The 21971-nt window shown below is 37.7% G+C and overlaps 1 protein-coding gene across 1 annotated transcript in view; it reads left to right on the top strand.

Moving 5' to 3' along the window:
• Nucleotides 1–21971, top strand: part of BMPR2 (bone morphogenetic protein receptor type 2) — a 97913-nt gene that overhangs the window by 32022 nt on the left and 43920 nt on the right. The window contains exons 3-4 of the mRNA XM_075710499.1: nt 16548–16731; nt 17982–18161. Of these exons, the coding sequence (XP_075566614.1) occupies nt 16548–16731; nt 17982–18161 (364 nt within the window). The remainder of the gene's footprint in view (nt 1–16547; nt 16732–17981; nt 18162–21971) is intronic.

Below are 21971 nucleotides of genomic sequence, written 5' to 3'. Positions count from 1 at the left end.
TTTTCCTTTGCTTCCTCATTTGGCTTTGTATTGAATTGAAAGAGCTTCAGCTGAAGGGAATGGTGGCTTTCTGCTGAAAGACTTACTTCTGTAGTTTATGTACTCATTCATTGGGTGGAGAAAGCTTAGTTGTGACTGAATTAAATTCCTTGGTTTTCATCCATGGAATGCTCCTTTCCCTCCGTAACTGGCGGTCACTGGCTTGCTGTCACTGATGGGAACAGTTGCACATTTCCTCTGTTGGACTTTCTTCATTTTCCTTTGCTATTAGCCTACAAAGATAACCTGGCCTGCATTTTTGTTTTCATGTTTTGTGTTCTGTTTACCTCTTTACAGAGAAGAGACTTACGTATCTCTCAACATTTTCATTATTTTACTTCCAATTTTGCACTGATACCTGTGTCGTACAACCTTACAGTCCAGTGTTGTCCAAGAGCACTTCTGTCATACTAATTGCGGGGGGAAGGATTAATGAAGCTGAGCATGAGCTGCTTTATTCTCTTCTGTGAAATCCAACTGATTCTGTTGTTGGGAGCTTCTTCACTTCAATTTCTGTTAGTGTTTTCCGGTCCCTGAATAATACAGTGACTGGGAATGTTAAAACCCACATCAGCTGAGGTATTTCCTGTTTTCTTATCCTCATTGTCCTCAGTGACATGCAACTATGATTTAAAAAAAACAAGATGTAATGGAAAATACAGCTCTTAAAAATAAGAAGCCAAAGAAGGTGTGAATGAACTTCTGTGTAGACCCTCTTAGCAATCTTTACTTGGGTGGATGGATAGGGAGGAGGATTTAAAGAGCTTTTATATAAGGGTGAAACGAGCTTGCAAACCTGAGAGGTTTACCTTTCAGTATTGTGGGATAAACATGAGAGTAAACAAAGAAGCTGAGGATAAAACTATGGTAAGCTTCTCTTCTTTAACTACTCTGCCTCATTCAGACAGAGCATTTGAAAACTGTGAATGGCTGTTGTTTCATCTACAGAGGATGTTCAAAGACTTTTAAATCCCCAGAAGGTGAGGGGAAGAAGAGAAACTAGAGAAGAAGCAAGTAGGGGAGGAATAATCTATCTAATCTAAAAGCTTTCTGGAAAGCCATGCTTTGAATAACTGGTGCACATTTATACTTCTGTAGTTACCCCTAGGCAGTCGGTCCTCTCCTGACTGGCTGTGAAATTCTGACTTTGGCTTCCTCTTCTGAGATACAAAGGCCATATCAATAGCTAGAAATCGTGATCAAGATGATCCTGTTTTCTCCCTGTACAGGAATCCTAGGATTCAATGTATCATTCCAAATGACATAGACCAAGCCAGCATTAGTCAAAGCAAACCATATGCAGCAAAAAATGCCACATCCATACTTCTGATAATGAAATACAACTCTACTCCGTCTGCTAAAATTACTTATTTTACCAACTACTGGAGCGGTGAACTCGGTTACTAGTCTTGGGTTTGCTTCAGTGTCACCTGAAATGAGTGGTTTTACCAGATGAATGAATCACTACTGTAATTTCCTTCCACATCTGAATTTTCTTTATAGTCAATAAATCTTGACTTTCCTTTATAGTTGTATCAAGTTGGAGTGATGCAAACATTCTCCCATTCCCGGTAGTGCAACTCATAAAGATTTTGAAAGAACATGATGCTGAAGTGTTAGTAAGATATTTGTAGAAAACTAAAGACATTTCCCGGTTTTGGTAAGCAATGTTGTAAACACTTCAGTATCTTGTTAAATGCTGGGTTCTGCTGCTTTCCTGTTTGGTAGTAGCTCAGTCTCCAGTCAGAACAATAATTCTTTCTCATAGCCTTAAGGAGGAAAGTGTTTGGGCATAACAAACTATTTGAACACTTAAAACCAAAGGCACTTCTTTTATTGAGGGCTATTGGAAGTTTATATTTTGCAGATTTTTCTACACATGAACTGAAATGCTATTTGAAAACATTTTGAAGATAAACCTGTAACTTCCAAATTGTTACATTTTTCTCTTTCCATGATCTTACCCTAGCATCTGATAAGACATGAATTTTGGCATTGGTTTAGTTTTTAGTAAGGTTTGGGGAGAAGGTTGAAAAGTCAAGCCTTCACTCCGCAGCATTCTTAGCTCTGAATAGCAGTGTTCTGTAATTCTCTTCACTACTTCATTTTTGTCGGGTTTTACTGTAAATGTAGTTTATAACTTAAGATTTTTCTAAACCTGCATGCAATTTATATTCCCTAAGTTCAATTTTTTAGGTATAATAAATAAAATAATGACTTAATATCACATTGTCCTGCTATACCCTTTTCTCTGGCAACAATGGAGTATTCCTGAAAGCACTTTGGTAGTAAGCTAGCTGTCTACAGTCTATGATAATCAACTGTAATGGCACATAGGCAGCTGGTTTGCTAATCCTTTGATTGCAGTATTAGTTAGTGTCAGAGATTCTGAAAACCTGTCTGATCCTGTAAATGTGTTTAGTGAATATCGTAGAATAAATTGTATCTTGCCTGAAGACTGTAAAACACGTATTCAGGTTATGAGTTGTGTATTTTCACTGTGCTTGTGGGTTTTTCCCTTTTTTGATAGCTGTGTTTACGTTAAAAGAAAAAGAAGACATGTCTGTTCTAAAACTGTTCAGCAAAAAGTGGGACTTAAATTCATTTAACATTGGAAGGATTTGTATTTCAATCACCAGAAATTGTTCTTATTTGGCTTATCACCATGTCAAGTAGTTCAGGCTTGGATCAGGATCTCTTATTTAGAGAGAGATTGCAAATAGGATTTCCATTATACAAATCTATTAAAAATCTTCTTTGTATGTGTGGCTTATATAACATATCCAGTATTCTGTACAACACTGTAGTTTTGATAAAGAAACATAACTTTAACAATGTATGTGCAAACATGAGTGTTTTTCCATGTTATAATTTAATTTTCATAAATTAGAGCCAGTTTGCTAGAAAATAAGTACATGAATTAATAAACCTGATCTAAATTTCTTTAAAGCTGCTATTTGAATGTTTACTGAAAGTTGTATTGCTTTCTAATGCTTCTGGTTCAAATTAAAGAGAAAAACTTACCTTATTCAGTTCATAAATGACGATATTCTCGGTAGTGGCTGACATAGTGCTTGATTGTAGTTTTTTTTCCTAGAGACACCTAAACCAACTAATTAATATTTGTTTAGTGTCCCTATAATAAATATACGTACCACTTTGTGCTTTTGAAAATCTGAAGCCTTTCAAAAGAGGTGAAAATGTAGAGGAAAAAACCTCTTTACTGGTAAATTCTGCCATTGTGAAGCCTCTAAATTTTTTTTTTCTTTGTTAGATGAGGTTTGTCTTTGTTCCTTCCTTATTAGTCCCAAATGCCAAGATGCTATTTGTGCTTATTTCCTGCCCACAAAGCATGTCTGATTCAGAAGAAGTGTGAACTCTAAAAGTCATGGGCTGAACTGCCTATCGTATCTATGTCTGTGGTAGAGAGCTACAGTGTGCATGGGGAAGCCCCCATGCAGTCTGTCTCTGTGCTCACCCCTGGAACAGCTGGTTGGTGGGTTAGGCTCTCTAGTGACCTGAAGAACTTGATGTTTCTGCTCACACTACCTGTTGTGTCTTGTGAGATGTTTAAACCTGTGCTATCTGGGGTATATATATAGGGTGAGGAGTTAAGATGGTCTTTCAACCATAATTGTAGTCATTGTCCTCAGGTGTGTAATGCAAAATGTTAAGCAAGTTGATCACAGCTTTTTTTTTTTAGTGTCTATATTTTGGGAGTGCCCTTTTCCACGTTTCCTGTCATTAGCATCAACAAAGATCATGAAAAACAATCTTCTACTGTTTAAAATTATTCTTTTTGTTTCCCTGTCCCCAGAAGTTTGTTTCTTTGGTGTGACGTACCAAAGTATGTGAAAGCCAGTCCTTGAAACAAAAGTGCGTTCAGTAATCTGGGCTTGTCTGCATGTACCAACCATACCCTTTTTAACTGCAGAAGTTTAGAAACCAGAAGTTAATGAAGAGCTTGTCTTGACTAGACACTGATTTTTCTGACTCTACAAAAGTTTGCAAAAGTTGGCTTCTATCACCTTCTTAGCTGATGAAGTTGTTATTGGTACAACAAAGATTTAAATGGGAAAGAATAAATGCATAAAGAAAATGTATAAATTGATTTTAAATAGTTCAGTGCGGTGCCCATAAATTTCTAACAAGTTAAGCACTGTAACACCAAGAAATATATGAACAGTGACCTCTGTTCAATGGGCTGATGACCTTGAAGTCTAGCAGAAGCAAAAGTCAATATTTTCTGGTTTTGCCCAGTTCAGCAAACACCCATAAATACCTTTAGCTAGCTCACAATTCTTTCCATACCTTCTCTCAGTTAAGGAACACAGAGTAGGAGTGTTTGAAGTAGGTCCTGAGTTCCTGCAGCAGCCCACAATCTCTTACTTGTCCTTGATAATACTCTGTCCTCTGCCTGAATTGGCTTTCACCTTGCATTGGCTAAATTAAGGTGCCTAGGGAGCTGTCATGTTGACCGTGCTCTTGACTCAAGATGATGATGGTTTGTGGGGTATTCTGTGGCATACCAGAAAATGCCTTGAAGATAAAGACTCGAGATGTTTTGAACTTAAACATACATTCTTTGAGGAATTCTGAAATGGTGAGAGGCTTGATACCCTCATAAAGTGTGTCAGGTTGGAAGCTAGTTTCTGCCTTTTGCTCCTCTTGTCATTTTTTTCAGAGTTTAAGATTTCAGAGCCATATAGATTCTGCTTCTGTAGTCAGTCAAAAGATAATACAATGTGTATTACTGAGGGCAAAATATGATTATGATTTTGGAACTTATTTCCTTGTAGCTTCAGATCACAGAATTTTTGCCAGTTTTCAAATGCTTCAGCATATTGCCAGTAGTGTAAGCTTCCTAAAAATTTTTACAGGAAGAATTTTTGTAATATACTGTTAAAGAGAGACTGTATGGGTACTATCTTTCTCCAAATTCAAGCTACTGAAATGTTTTCAAGAAAATGTTTTAGTAATATACACAGTAGAAATAGCATCCCTGCTTGATAGAAAAGTGAGTATATTACATGTGTTCAGGGAATATCCAGTAACAGACTTTTTTCCAAGGGAATCTAAAGTAGACTCTGAAATAATCGATTTTGCTCTGTGAAGTTTGTTACATCTGAGTTTGGGGGAGAAATACCACATCATTAGTTTGCTTTACTGTTGCTTTTTCTGCAGAGTTTCCTGTGTTATTCCATGCAGATACTTCACTTTGACAGCCCAGATAAACAAAAACCAGATGCTCATACCCAGAAAAAAAAAATCCCTGAACTCCAGTCTAGGGCAAAGATAAAGAATTCGGGCTTTTTCAGTTCTGTGAATAGACTCTGGCCACTGGAAAAGATTATGTGTGACTAAGGCTGTGATGTTTTCTGTTCTGATGTAATTGCTAAACAGTAATATGTACATACTTATTTTTCTCTGAATGGAGATGTAGTCGTTTAGGAAGTGAACAATTTTTTAAAAAAATTAGAACAATGCTAGGTTTGTTTAAATCCTGTAATATACATATTCATGCTTTCAGAAGATTAAATGTAGGCTGGGATGTTTCCAGGAGACCTGGAGAAGTTGGATGTCCAAAATCCCACCGAATTAGTGAAAGTCAGCTACTTCCTTCCCTATGTTTTCCCAGAAATCTGGGCCTAAATGACCTTTAGCTGGAAGGTCATACATTAAAGCTGGCTTATAGAATACCTTTTGTTGAAAATTTTCTTTTGCCCAGCATCATGAGTCTGTGAGTAGATTCTTTCTGAGCTGATTCAACTATGTTTGAGGACTGGAATTCCTGTTTGTGGGGTAAAATAAGCAATCGTTTCATCTTGAGACAAGAAGACGGTGTAAACCGGACAGTGTTTGAAGCCATAGAGATGCTTTCTACCATGTGAACCCCCACAGAAAATAATCTTCTTCAACTTTATTAAAATTGTGGAAGCTCTAAAATTAATGCGGAAAACAATCATTCGGAGTCGAGAGTAAATGTTTTTATGCTTTGTACTCCACTAATATATTTAGATTAGACTCTCCCTTAAGCAAGTGTTAAACATACTCCATGATTTGACACTTCTATGGTATTTAATGGTTTAATCGTGTAAGTTTTATGCTAATTTACTTCTGCTTTCTAGTATTTGAGCTTGACAGCTTTTTCAGAAGATTTTCTGATTATGCTTGGGCCCTTGCATTTCCACATAGGACACACTGACTGGATTTTGCTTTTATGTGGAATGTGAAGGTTTTGGAAATGGCTATAAGCTCCGGCTCTAAGTTGAAGTCTGATGGCAAAGACGAGTATTTTAAAGCTAGCAAAGTGAATGTTAAAATGCCATGACATTTTACTATTTTTACAACATTAAAACCCCCCAAAACCTGCTGTAATCTCTTGCTGCAAAGCCTTTAACTGTTCTTAAGTGAAAAGTTATGTGATAAAATGTCGTCAGTCCTGCATAATCGTTGAACTAAGATAAGATTATCATTTTTTAACATACCAGAGTGGGTTTTTCACTGCTAGCAGGCCATATATTTAGAAATTTCATATTGGACAGATTGATAACCTTCCTCCACTATCTGTTTGTTACATACATTTAATTTTAATTCTGGCTTGTTAAAAATCAATGGTAATTTAGCATGGGGAAAAAGATGGAAGGAAGAAACCTGCTGAACTAGGCAGACTTCTACAATATAACAAATCTCCTAACTGTGTACCAGCTGAACACAGCTATAAAACAATGTTAAGGAAAATGCTGAATCATTGAGGAAGGTAGATTCTTTTTCTGGTTTAGATGTATAGATTCTGGAGGAAATCTTGTAAGGTGGGGGAAGCTCTGATTAGTGGCCAGACTAGAGGTAGTCAAAGGTCAACTTGTTAGGGCTTTAGTTGAGACATCAGGACACTTGGTTGTAATTCTGTAGTTTGTCCTTCTCTGACCCTGGCTGAGTCAATGAGATATATCCTCATTACGGATTCAGCTTGAATCTCTTCCCGTATCAGCTGAAAAATGCCTCAGCCTTTTGATGTAAACCGTGAACTAGTATTAACTCTGTTGGTTCAAATTTGCTTGAAATTCTTGAATTTTGACCCAGCAGATTTTATGCCAGAACACAGGTGTTGCTAGCTTTCTTGCCACTGTATCTTGTGGTCTTACTAGAGGGATAACATTTTGATTCTGTGGTAATGCCTGATTTGGATGAGGTTTGCACAGTGAGGTGGTCTGGTTATCCTCAGAAACATTTAGAAGGTTGTGGAAATAAGGCAGTGACACAGTTTATGGGCAGTAAGCTCAGGTATTTTTGCCTAAAATCTGGCAGCATTTGGGGACTAGGTAATTTGTCAGCTGTTCGCAATAAATCTCTGCCATCCTGTTGCTCTCCTGCATGGCTCCTCTCACTTAAGCTGGGTTCTTCTAAGGTAACACTTCCTTTGAGAGTAAATTTGGGGGAAAGGAGAACAAGGCCTTCACTAAAGAATTTGAGTTGACTATTTACTTTTTGGTGACTCCATACCTCTCTGTTTACATTAATTCCAGTTAATGAAATTCCTGGTATGGTGGGTGCATCTGGGCAGAGGCATATAACACTAGCAGGTTGCAAGGGGGGCATGTGTTGGTGGCCCTGTGGCAGTGAGGCTGTGCTAAAAGGGTCAGCACATCCCAGGCAGGGTCGAGAGGAGGCCGTGGACTGTGTACCGCAGTGGTGCAAGATAGCAGTGCCTGGGTGGGAAGCGAAGTGTGAACCTCATACACAACATGAGAGATACAACATGGCTACCACATGATCTACTTCTGTTTTATTCATTTAGCAGTAACAGACCACTGGTACTTCAGAATGAAGCTGAAACACCAACATACCCAAGTACTGTTGAAGAACACACAACAGGAAAAGGCTGGTGTCTCTGTCACTGCTGGCAATGTCTATCAGCAGACAGCACTGTGTTGGAAAGGGAGTATGGAGAGAGAAAAGAGATTTTAAATTTACTTGCTTGCTTAAAGGTTAGATTGAGGAGAAGGAAAGACTAGAGTGTGTATATACATGGTTACATGTACAGAAAAAAGACACTTGAATTTTCTAGTCTCATGCTATTTTGATGGAAAAGGGTCTTGGAACGAACATAAATGATTTAGTCATCTGCATGTGCAGTCACTTAATCACTTTGAAATGGATATCAGTACTAACAATCATTTTAGTTTTGGCACTAATTCTCAATCAAAGCCTGGCTCTGTGTAATTGCCAGCAGTTGAAACTGCAATGTTACACAGCAAAAGCAGACAAAACCAAAATAATTTTCATCAGTGAAGGCTAAGGACATACAGTACTGTGAACAGATTCTTCCAGATTTTAACATTGAGTACAAACTGTAAGGGGCTTATTGTCAAAATATATTTTGCAGTATATCTTGAGGTACATAATATGTCCTCTAAAATATAGGAGGAACTTTAATGGTTGTGATGTTTATTTCCTGTCTTTTTGTTAGGAGAGGAAAGCTTATGACCACAGATGCAAATTTCTGAAGCATTTTCCTTTACTTTCCTGCTTCCCTCCTGTAAGTTCCTACTGTCCTCTCGTGCAAATTTTCATTCTTTCTCATTCATGTCTTTAAAATATTAATCTAGTAGTTGTGTTTGTGGAGCCCACCTGGAGGACTTCTATGCTAGAAGTTTGCTGTAAAGCAATAGGCTGTGCTGTCTGCCCAACCGAGCGCTCCCTGGTTGTATGTTGCACTGTGCTGCTCCTGACCGCTTGCTCAAAAAGCCCCTGGGCCATTTCTGGTTGGTTTAGACCTTCATGCTCTCATGCCCAATCCTTAAGCAGACAATTTATTTCTCTTCCTGACCAGTCAGTGCAGATCTCTGTTGTGCAGTTGTCAAACATGCTACAAAGCAGAGTATTGGAAGTGTAAATACATAGAAGATTACCAGCAGTTTAGCTTTTTTCCTCCAACTCCAAGTCAGTATTAAGGATGGTCTGTCTGTAGAAGAATGACTTCTTTCAAAAGACTTTGTGATATATTTCAAAAGCTTGTGATATATTTTTATATAAGTGTATACACATTTAGTAATATTTGTAATTAAAACCTCTGAGGAGAAAAAGATGAAAAAAGAAGCAGTAGAGTGCTTGCTAAGTGATGATTTCTTCAGGAGTCTGTTTCTCTGTACATCACGCCAGAATTCAGCTATTAGTAGTTGAAAGGATATTCTCAAAGGAGCCTCCTGATGTACATTACTTCAATCGCCTTCCTTTTAATAGTTTGCATTATGAAGACATGTGCTATCTCATAACCCTACCTTGAGGGCAATGATATTTCCCTGTATTGTGTAAATAAAAAAACTCCATAGAGAGCTGATAGGGCCAGAAGAAAACAGTTTTTGTGTCTATGGCTGTTCTGATGAAAATCCCACTAATTCAAAGGAGAAGTTACAGAAAAAAACCTAAATATCTTCCAAAAAACTGTTGCAGCCTAATGAGGTTCCCAGTTGAATGTATTGCGGTCTGTATTTTAAGAAATCCCATTACAGGCAAACAAATGCTCAGAACCCTTTTTCATTTTTTGCCTTTTTTCACGTCTTCACCTATGTGGTAGTGAAGGCAGTTGCACATAATTACGAACATGGTACCCATCTATGTGGTCTGTGATGCTAGCAAGCCTATTCTTGTAGGTTACGTGCATGTTTGTCGTCTGACTGTTATCTCAGATTCTTTTATTTGTGACTGTTGCATCATAAAATGTATTGCCTGGCCTTAATCATAAAGTGGCAAATGTTTGTTTATTTATTTTTAATCCCGACAATTAGAACAAGGAGTAGAATAATTCTTTGTAACACTTGAGTAACATTTGGATTCCTTTTCCCTTCCTTTTCCCCTCCCTTTGCACTTGATGCAAATTCTATGTACTGCATTGAATAGATGTAAGCTCAGGAAGCGTCGATTAAGTACTAATGGAACTGACTTCCTATGCTATTAATGAAAACATGACTCATGTTCTAAGGATTTGCAGCTGGATTCCTGTAACTTTTTGGTATTTCTGTTGTAATTGTTTTCAGTAATTATGTTTTCCTAGAACACAAAATGATTGTGAAAGAATTAGTATATTCAAAGCAATAACCGCGTATTAATTTGTTTAAAGTCACCCTAGTATGGATGAGTCCTATATTCATAGCAGACAAGATTTCTGACACAGACAGTAGATGTGCTTGTAATTTTCTTTTGTTCTTTGCTGTCCAGAAATATCTTTAGTGGGGAACCAAGGTAAATATTAAAATAGTAAACATATCTCAGGGTGTTTTTGTAGCGAACTACTACAAACATCCAGAATTCACATATTTTTGTGAATAACTTTTCTGTTCCTGAGCAGTTGGAAATAGCAGTACAGTTACAGGGAGAAAATACTGAAAACGTAGATACAGTATTTTTCCTATAATAGCTTTTTTTCCCCAGCTTTTTTTTGTTGATGGTAGAACTGATAAACGCTAGGATTGTAATCGTATCAAAACCTGAGTTGTATACCAAAAGGAAATTCCTGAAGCCCTGGTGCTTTTTCTTGAGGCTGGGTAGTGGCACAGGGATGAACTCCATGCCCCCCCAGAGCACTGCAGCAGTAAGAGTGAGCCACAGGATGGACTTGGGAAACTATGGGCAATTCCCAGTTCCTTTATGATTTCAGGAAAGTAATTCAACGTAGTCTGTTTCCCCATTCTCCTTTTGGAATATGACAATAAGGTTTCACAGTCTGCTTCAAGTTAAGCCTGTTAATGTGCGTGTGCTGATCAGATACACCAGTAATGGCAGCCAAGCAGGAAAGCTAAGAACATTTAATGTTTCTTAGATTACTTCTTGAAGCACCCATACTCAATTGTAATGCTGCTCATGTTTTAAGCATATTTTTGAAACTGAACAGTAAAGTGTATTTTTATATAAATATAGATGTAAAATGGGCTGGAGAGCAACAGAACTAATTTTGGTTTTTTTCTGGTTTATGATAGGGAAGTGAAGAGCTTGCCCCACTCTTTCTGGTTTTTCCCTTGGTAGAACTTCTGGGAATGGTGCCTTCCCTTCTTGGCTTTGTTGGAAATCTCTGCTGGATGAGAGAACGGAAGTTTGAGTTAATTATTATTTTTTTTAAATTATTTTGACATAGTTTGTCTGGTACACAAGTTCAAGAGGAATGGAAAATAGGCTTTTAATTATAAATCCTTCACGATTTGTTGTTCAGGTTTTACTTTTTGTCTTTTTCAATGTCAGCCTATCTGTTGCTACTACAGTTGTCTATAGTAGCAAATTTTTCAGTGGCATATGACATGTAAGGATTCAATTGCCATTTGTTTCAAAATATCTCAGTCTTTCATTAAGGGTGAATTAGAAAAGACCTGAATGTATAATGAGTTCTATATGATGAACAAATATAGTTTACTCTGAAATTTACCTTATAAAGATAATAAAAGTACCAAAAGTCCTTCTCTTGCTTCTTACATATTGTGAAAGAAATAATAAATATATGTTTTCAAGTTTTGAAGGTAGCCTTTAATGTGACTTTCTCCTTTTCGTAGTCATAATTAATGTATTTCTAAAATTACACTTTTGTCATGTACTGATTTAATCAGACAATTGTGTTTAAGTACAGTGAACTCTCCACAGCTGTCTATCCCCACCCCACCCCCCACCAAAAACCAAGCTGCTCATTTGGTTCAGTAGATTTATAATCTTTGGGGGAATACTTGCATCTTTGGCAGTTTTTTCTGTTTGTTGTGCTTTAGACCTAATGATGAAAGAGTTGTTATAGACTTACAAATTTATAGAGAAACTGCAATCCAAATTAATTTTCATGATTTTACTGCAGTTATTTTTGTGATGCTTAACTTGTGCAGGAGTAATGAGATGGATAGCTTGAAAGGGCCTGCAATATGATTTCTTTCAGTAAGAGCAGGGCTCTGAAAGACGACTTCAGCCATGCAGCAGATGTCCTGTGAAACCTGTGCTGCCACTTATTTTGGTGCTAGGTCTTGGTTTTGTTTGTATGTTGGGACATTTTATGTCTGGGCAAATACACTGTATAGCTTGATCTGTAAATAGCTTCTGCATTTTGCCGATTTGAGGATACACTGCTGGTGCATCTTGGATCTGTGAAATCTGTAAGGAAAGGAGCGCTGCACAGTGAACTGTTCACAGGTCCTTAATATCTGGTGAGCACATCTGTCTGCAGGGGCTTTGCCCTACATTTTTCTGACATAGGTAGCAAATTAACTTGTTATATCAAAGGGATCAGTTCAAGAGCCTCAGTCTTCATAGGATAAGTTGTTTATTTTAATTGCTCTTGTTTAATAAAGATCTTAAGGTATTTCCTTGGGTTTGGATCTATTTGAACTGAAGACAAACAAGAGAATCCAGTAGTTCTAGTCCTACCCTACCATTTTGCCTGCCTTGGAGACAAAAAAAAGCAGGTAGCCCAGCTGAGGAATATCGTTTTTCTGTCTGGTTGCTGCACATTGAGTACCTTGAGACCTGTGTCCCACAAGAATCGCAGAATAGCTGAGGTTGGAAGGGACCTCTGAAGGTCATCTTGTCCAACCTCCTGCTCAGGCAGGGTGTCCTAAGACCAGGTGCCCAGGACCATGTCCAGATGGCTTTTGAATATCTTCAAGGATGGAGTTTTGGAAGAAGCAGCTTTGGAATTGTTTCCAGCTAAGCTGCTATCGAGAGTGTTAGTGGCTGCCCTTTCACGTCACAGGTGCAGAGCTCCCAAGGGACAGACAGGTAGATGTGTTTCAGCTCTGAATGCACCATGTATATGTGTTGGCTCCCGCGATGACTGAAAACTGACATAAAAGGTCATCCATGAGGAACACATGTAAATCCAAATGAACAACAGTATTTTACCTTGAAGGGTAAGATTTCTGTTGAAATCGGTAAAGTTTAGAACAGTCACCCCAGCACTTCTGTGTGTTTTTGCAGTAGTATCTCCATTTCTTTGGGGGAAAGTTTAAGGCATACTCATGTAGGCTGGAGGTTGCTTTCAAGGCCTGACTTAGAAGTATTCCAATACTAAATGTATGAGCTGACTAGTTTCCACTGCCTGGAAGAAGGAAACCTCACTGCCAAATTCCCAGAGCAGGAATGTGCCAAAATCATGCAAAGAAATTGAAGCGGCTCATCTATTCTGTTGTTCTTCAAGACGGTTTCTGGACATCTGAATGCCCTACCCAATTTTCTTCGGCATTACAGCTTCAACAATGAACCTACAGAGGCCATATAGAGAAAAATAAAGTAGCTTTTGTTATGTGTCCCCTGTTCTCCAGATGTTCCATGCCGTCAGGGAAGGGGCAGGGGTCAGCAGAGTATTGCAGTGGGTACTGCTCCCACAGGGGTTGTACTACTTTAAGTTATAATCGAAGCAGGAATGTGCAGTGATCAGCATGAAAACTCTAGTTGTTGGGTGAGTAACCTTTATTTTTTGTTGGAAAAGTTTCCCACTGAGATCATCTGACATTAAATTGTGGCAAGTTAAGTTGCATTTTTATTAGTTTGTTAGAAAACTGATAGACACTCAGGTTGCTAGCAGTGGGTCTTGTACTTTCTCATGCTTGCCGCTTCCTCCCCTCTGCAGGTATTCTTATAGGGCAATACATTTTTTTTTTAAATCAGAAAAGCCTTTGGTAGCAACTGTTACTTTCTATAGTGTATGCTTGGACAGCATGTAGCATGACGGTTAACAACTTTTCTTTTTTCAAGTATCTTCTGCATGTTCTTGCCTTTCAACCTTGATCCTAAGAGATTTATAGAAAGGTAAACAGACCAGAAAAGTAGGCAATTAAACCTGCCTGTGTCTGTCGAGCGTAGACATGATACATGTAACTATATTTCTGAGTAGAAAGAAAAAACAAAAGGTTTTTTTTCTTTTTCTTCCATTAGTTCAAAGCTTAAAACTTTGCTGGGTTTCTTTCTTTTTTTTTTTAAACCTACTGAGGTATTATGAAACTGGACTCTCCTGGAATTACTTCTTTTTTTTTAAACCACAGATTTTTGATAAGGAAACCAAATCTGTGTGGCTGTTTTATAAGTTCTGTTCTCTTTAATTTACTTTTCACAATAAAGGCAAATTATGAAAGGGCTTATCTTGCAGTAATTTGAGCATTCTGTAAACAACCGACATCTCAGATGACCTTAGTCCCACTCAGCTATCATATGCAACTGATTTTAAAACCTTCGTAGTGTCCCTAGGAGCAGATGTGTTGTATTTCACAAGGCCGTATAATTCTGTCCCGTTCTGTCTTGAAAGTTAGAGGTCTGTGATAATTATTTCTCCTTTTGATTTTCAAAAAGTTAGTCAGCTCTGGTTCTCTTACGCCAGTGGAGTATTGTCCTTTCATATGTTGTTTCTTGGCCAGTCCCATGTCATGGAGCAGAGAATGCAGGACAGATGCTTCACGCCTGGCATACTCAGCTGTTCCTGAGAATAAAACTACTACGTGCGACTGGCAAGTACTGCTTGAGGCAGCATGTGCTAGCTGTTAATGTGTGACCTTTTTGTCCTCAGTAACTTGACTAACTCTACTCACTTAGAAAGAAAAAAAAATTAGATATGAAATTTAGGCAACTGAGTTTCGGATTATCAAGGCATTGATTTGTAATAAATGTATTTATCACTTCAAAACTCTAGTTTCAGATGTAAAATGTTAATTGCACCCTGACCAGTGTACAGAGAGGTGGGTGAGTAGCATGGACTGCAGGCCAGGTTATTGGAGTACATGGAGCTGCAAGTGATTGAATTACGGTGCCTTAAGAAGTTCCTGTCTCCTCAGCTGAGAGTTTTACCACCACTGAGCTGACATGCAGCTCAACTGATCATACACGCCCTACCAGACCACTAAAAAATAAGCTAAGTTGTGCTGTTTTAATTACTGCTGCCACAGAATAAACTGGGAGTCACTGACAGACTGCTTTTCTGGATGGTGCAGCTATTTATGGTTGTCTCGGCATAAGAGAATTTTGAATTTTGACTCCTTAATGAATAGTAACGGCCTTAGAAGTGATACACGTATCTAAGTCTCTTGGTTTGTCTTTCTATTGCCCAATCATCTGTGCTGGTGACACAATGAAACAGCATTTTTGCAGTAAGTCTACCTTGCTGAAACATGGCTTCTTTGTGGCCAGTGCTGCAGAATGATCAAATAAATCAATCCTCAGTGAGGAGATATTTTATACATGTACAGTACCTTTAATAATTCACAATTACATATGCTATAATTTTATCTTAAGTTCAAAATCTGTTTTCCCAAAAGACCAATCTACTCCACCTTGCATCTTTTCACTACCAATGCTTTCATGGGAGTTAAAGAACTGGATGAAATCTAGTTGCTGAGATACACAGTACAAATTCTTAGTGCAGTTGGATGTTTGCTGAGCTGTACTGCTGCATAATACATAAGTGCCTTGTAATTACACACCTAACTTTCCATGTATTTTCTAAAATCTTCAAGGGAAGAATGAAAATATTCTAAATAGCATATTGACTACGAATGTAAGATTTATTTATCTTGGACTTGATGCTTTTCTGAAGAATTTATTGTTTGAATGTGTTTACTCTTCCTAAAGAAAAGATGACAGAGGCATATCAGCATGGTTGAGTCCTTTCATTGAGGTGATATAAACAAAAAAGCAGTAATCATATAGGTAAAACATGATTTCTTAAGACACTAAATTTTTGAAGTTTGTTGATTAAATATTCTTGTAAAAATCAGTATGCTTTTTGTGGGTGGTTTTGGTTTTGTTCTAATAAAAAACCCCAAAGATTTTTCAGGTGATGATGAGTATTTATTTTTGCGCTCTCTTTGTATGTTTTATAATGTTCCTCCTGGACATTCCACAGGGAGACTTTACACACAGCGTTGCTCCTGTTCACAGGCAGTGTTTCCCAGAACTGCTGGTCAATCAGTTGGGTTTTATTCTGCTGTTAGTTGGTGGTCATTAATGAAGTCGTGTGAAAGAGCCGAAACTGAAAGGTTGCTGAGCAAAAAGAAGTAACTGTCAGTGTAATGGCTGGATAACATGTAGAAAAGAAGAGATAGGTCAATAGAAAGAGAGTGGAAAAAACCATCTGAATTAGGTAGGCACCGGGTTGGATGGCAGTCTGAAAAAGATCATCTTGGTGTAGGATCTGGAAACAATTAGGTAACGCATGTGGTTGCTGAAGAAACCAGCTAACAGTTGCGTAACTTGTGCTTGGGGACAAATGATGCAGATGATGCAGACTATGCAATGAAAATTTTATTCTGCACCTGTGAACTTCAAACATTTGCACATTCATTTTGAAACATCTGCTGAGGTTTTTTTTGTCCTCTTTATGAAAGTAACTTTGAGATAGACCTTGTTTTTATTTCTGACTGTCGAAGTACAGTTTAAAGAACAGATACATATAATTCAGGATGGTTTTGAATGTAGGTTTCCAGAAGACCTTAATCATCCTTTTATTAAAAGTAATATTTTATGCATAAAATCACTGACAAAAAATATTTTCTTCTTTGTCTAAAGCTGCACAGAGTGAGGAGCGTCTGTGTGCATTTAAGGACCCATATCAGCAGGACCATGGAATCAGTGAGAGCAGAATCTCCCAGGAGAATGGCACAATTTTGTGCATGAAAGGTAGTACCTGCTATGGACTTTGGGAAAAAACACGGGAAGGAGACATACATCTTGTAAAACAAGGTATGTAACGTTTCAGTGTAGCTGCAAAGCTAGACATTTTGTTTGTATGCATTATACAAATGCATAATTTTAAACTTCCCAGTTAGCATTTTAAATACAACCAGAAAGTTTGTTTGAAATAAGTGACTTCTGAAAGAGACCAAAGAGATCGATGCACAGCTTAAGGAAAAAACACTCAAATTGCTTGTTACTTAGGATATCCAGAGGAAGATGGCTTTCTTGAATATATCTCAGTATATGTGTCAATGTAATGATAAATGTAAAAATAAGTGTCTCATTAAGTAAAAATGTATATTCATATTGATTGATGTTTGTTTACAAAGGAAATTGCGGCTATAGCACAAAACTGTCACATATCACTAACTGTCAATTTGCTGCTATTCTGTGGGGAGAATGATGGTAGGGAGGGGTGAAGGGTCTCCCAGTTGCTGGAGACATGTTTTGATTACCATTCTCAGGGACTCTGCTCTTGGTTACTTGGATACAAATTAATGTAGCATAAGGCTGGATGAAAACTGGTATTTACAAACATCCTGTGCAGTTGTACTCAGTGTTGTTGTTTCATGTTTGATCTGGTCATCTGCTGAAAGAAGCAGTCTGACTGCTCACCTCTGCCCCCACTCTGCCTCTTTCCCTTCCAGGCATTTGTGCATAAACAACGTTTAACTGCCATCGACTATACTTGGGAAGGAATGGTTGCTGTGGGGAGAAAGGGCCTACATTAACCAAGAAAAAAGTTGTGATCCTGTAGAAGAGTCCAGTAATGTTGACAATGAGAAAGAACAAAATTTTTAGAAATTATGCAAGAAGTAGCAAACTATAGATGCAGTCTTGTGGCCTAGCTCTGAGGAGGGGACTAGGTCACAATTTCATCTAGACTGTGGGCCAGAGAGTGGCAATATTGTCTGTGGTATCAGAGAAATGGGGAATGGCATAGTTCTGCTTAGAAGGCTCAAGAATTCAGGTTTTGCCATATTGAGGTTGACAACTGGACACCTCTGATGTTGGCCTTCGCTGCCCATATTTCTTCTCCTTGGCTGTGGTAAATTCTGAAAGAAATTCTTCAGTTTTTGGTTTAAAAGGTGTAAGTGAAGTCAGATAAGCAAAATTAAGATAACTGTTTTCACCCCACTCTGTAACATTTAATTAGACAATGTATGGATTTCTATAGGTCTGTTTAATTGTCCATGTGGTAGAATTAATTTTATGCCTCCTTGAAAAAGAATTCTTTAATTCTCCTCTTTTTACAGGTTGCTGGTCTCATATAGGAGACCCACAAGAATGTCATTTTGAGGAGTGTATAGTTACAACCACCCCTTCCTTGATTCAGAATGGAACATATCGCTTCTGCTGCTGTAGTACGGACTTGTGTAATGTCAACTTCACAGAAAATTTTCCACCTCCTGACCCTACTGATACAACACCTTACAGTAAGTCAGATGTTTCCGTCTCTGTCATTTCATGGTTTAAATAATTTAGAGAAAGATCCTTCTTTCATGGTACTCTAAAATGCGAAACCTGTGACCTTTCTATGCAATAGAAATGGCAAACAGAACAGAGCTTTTCCATGTGAAGTTTATCACATTTATGTATTCCATGGTGCTCTGCAAAGAACGAGTTAAATGCTTACAGCAGAATTGTTTGTATAGGCAACTGCTGAATGCAGATTACATTTTCCAAAATGGTCTCTAATCTTGGGTGCTTTGGTATTTGGATGCCTAACTTCAGAAGCCTGTGGGGTTATTCAGAAGGATTCAGACTTCTGTCAAAAACAGGCCAGTAGGTTCATTAACATTATGGTACCTGTGAAAAGTCTGGCCTGTCTATTCAGTCATGGTTCACAGATAGCTTTGAGCAGTAGAACCGGTCTTATATCAGGCTTTTGAGATTCTCTCCAACAGTCTTACAGTGCTTTGAAATCTGACTTCTTTCTTTTGCATATCTTTGCTAGAGATTAACTTTGGCATTACGTTCAAAGAGTACTAGTTTGAGCAATGTAGTTTTCTTCCAGATTAGATTATCTGTTATTTATTATAAAATCAACATAGCATATGGATTCAAATCAAGGGATCAGACCCCTTAACCTCCTATTACAGAAGCAAGATCATGACTAACAGACACACTGTTATTCTGTGTTCCAAGAATTAAGAACCTATAAAGAAGCTGAGTTAGTGGCATAATCTAAACACTTGGATAGCCTTTACTAAATAAGAATTGTGAAAGAGAAATTGAATAGGGGCAGGTAGGTAAATGGAGGTACAACTGTTTCTGTATGTCGAGAGTTCTTTATCAATGATAAGTGTTTTGTGAAATGAAGATGTCTTTAATTGGATAGTATTTACAGCTATAGAATGCAAAAATAATAATTTGTGTTTAGAAATGATATTATTTGAATTAACTTAAACTCTTATTGAAGATACTAATGCTTTCAAAAGTAGCTGTAGGATGGAGTCTTTGTAAGCAATTTTGGTCAAAATGAGGGCTTGGCATGGTAAAAAAAAAGAAAAGCAACCTTTTACTGGGAAAGTGCATACAGTATAAATGGGTAAAGAGAGTTGATAAGACATGGTGCCTTTTGGCTGATAGTACTGTTTGTAGAACCAGTAAACAATCACCATTTGGAATCAGTGTCTGAGCTCAGCACTGCGCAGTGCACAAAAGGCTCTACTTGACTCTGCTAATAGTCATCTGATTGGGCTCCCCAAATGTGACTGAAGTTAGTGCTGTGCAGGGGATTTAGACAAGAGGGAAAAGAGGTATAAAGATAATTCCTTGTCCCTTTCTGTTCCCCCAAAATAAGACGACAAGGTTCCTACAAAATGGCTTGTGCTCGTGCTTCTCCAAGGGTAGAAATTACAAGCTGAATTAATTCAGTTATTGGGTGATAAGATCTTTAAATAATTTTTAAGTGGAATTTTTAATACTGAAAGATCTAGCTTGACTTGCAAAGTGCGAGGCAAAAAAAAAAAAAAAATTTGCAACACAGTCCTTAATTCACCCAGCTGTAATTGAGTGCTTCAGCGTACATTTCTACTGACTCAAACTGTTTTGTGTTATTGTGTCACCTTCCATTTTCATAATAAGCAAATTTGGCTTTAGGCATAAGCGTAAGCAAAGTAGGTTGCTGCCTAGCACAGTTGTCTGTCTGCTTTGACTAGGTTAAGAGGTGGAGATTGGCCATTCCAGCAGCAAGGATGGCCTTGTTTGCCAGTCTGGTATTTTATTTGTAAAGCTCTACTACTGCTGCATCTGACAGAGATGGGTCTGCTCCTGACGGTGTAAATCCTGTGTAGCCACAGCACTGTGGAGGTAGGGGATGTTCTAGGAAGCTGGAGGGGTGAAAAAAGAGGGAGGCTGCGGCTCACAGACCCCTGCAACACTACTGACCCCCAGTCCAGGCACTGGAGTCTCCATGGTCCCTTTCCCAGCCCTCTTGACTCCTTCTAGAACCCACTTTGGTGCTGTAAGATTTAGTTTTGCCACCTCAACATTGCGAATTCTTGCCTTGGCAAAGTTCAGTTTTTATGGAATTGTTGGGAAGCTTTGAATTACCTACTAGATACCTTGAGCACTCTTCCAGCCTTTCTATTAAAGCTGTCAGAATGCTTTAAGGAACCTAGTAAGCTTAGCTGCACAGGCTGTGGCAATCTATATTATCGTACCTTTTAGATTATTAAATTGAATAGGTCACAGTCATATGAGAAATCTTCTGCAGAAGGTTATTTCAGTATAGCCCATGAACTGTAAGAGCACTATTTCATCTCTATTTTTGATAAGGCATTAAAAATGTTGTACATTGAATAGTTATTGAATGACAGAAAGCAAGGTATGTGGCCTCCTAGAACTGTATTTATGAACCTGTGCATTTCAGAGCAGTGTGACTAGGGTATGGTTAATTAAGTGAAGTCTGATGAATTCAGCCAACAAATAAGTATTTGTAAGTGTTTTTTTCTGCTGATTTCCAGTAAAATTACCCAGAATAAAAAGTTCCTGGAATAACAAGTGGAAATTCAGCCATAGTTTGAGAACTAACAGAACCTGAAAACACAGCTGATGAACCTAGTCAATTTAAAATTTCATTATTACGGAAAATTGTAGGTGTTCTTTTAAACATGTTTCCTTGCAGCTGTATGAAGGATCTGTGGAAACAGCAGAATACTGTTAGGCTCTTGAGCTAAATCCTTCCACAAAAATAAGGGAGGAATAAAAAAATTACTTCATATGATCTTTTGGTTTCAAATTTTTGTGGGACAAAGATGTTAGCTAGACTGTAAATGATTCAAGAAGACTAAAAGTGAGTTAATTAAGATCTTAATATGTCAGATATAACAAATTATTGCTGCCATAAAATATAGCAATTCTTCTCTTAAATATTACACTTAATTTTTATGTCATTATTGTCTTTTAGGATGTCAAAACATGTTTATCTCACAACCACATCAGTGTAGAATGGAATACCTTTCTTTTTTTTTTTTTTCAAGTTCATATTTGGTCAGGGCATAAATGTAAGAAATCCATCCTATCTTGTAACAAAACTTTTTTAAATATGAAAAATAAGATTAAGGACAAACAGGTTCTTGAAGCCTTAAATTTAATGCTTACTGCTTCTTAATGTGCAGCTGGTAATTTATAACAATCATACATCTGAGTAGTCATAATACTGTTCTCTTCTATCTTAAAAATAATCCAGGCAGATTTGAGTAGTTGTTGGTTGCTAGTCCCTCCAGCTAGAATTTTGCAATGCTGTAGGATGGGGTGTAGTCTAGAGCCCACAGTCTGGAGGTATTAAAAATGCAAAGATTCAGATAGCTCTTTCCTGATGCCAGGAGAAGTAAAGGTTGGAGAATTGTATTTATTTCAGATCTGAAGATTTGCCTGTGGAGTTTGGAGCTACTGGAATGCAGAAGTTCAAAAACAACCTCTCATCCTCAACCTAAGCTTGCACTTTTGGGGAAAAATACACTTTCTTATGCTTTGCTAAATTGCTCATGGATGGATTTATTATTCTTCCATCTTCTAATTTCACAAAAAATTGACCAAAAAAAAAATCCACCTTAACTTCAGCAAGTATGTGTATATACCCCTTAACCCCACCTGAAAAGGGCCAACCATGGCTTCCTGGGTAAATGTTTTGAGATGTGTGTTTACTCTATTCGCTTTGTCAAATATTTATTTCGGGACTTGTTAAATATCTGCCTCTTACGTCTACAAAAGGCTTCCTAAATTCTGCGACTGTTTTG

The sequence above is a fragment of the Pelecanus crispus genome, chromosome 5 (assembly GCF_030463565.1).
Source record: "Pelecanus crispus isolate bPelCri1 chromosome 5, bPelCri1.pri, whole genome shotgun sequence".
Lineage (NCBI taxonomy): Eukaryota > Metazoa > Chordata > Aves > Pelecaniformes > Pelecanidae > Pelecanus > Pelecanus crispus.
The sequence above is the reverse complement of the archived record's forward strand: the minus strand, read 5'-3'. Positions and strand labels throughout refer to the sequence as shown.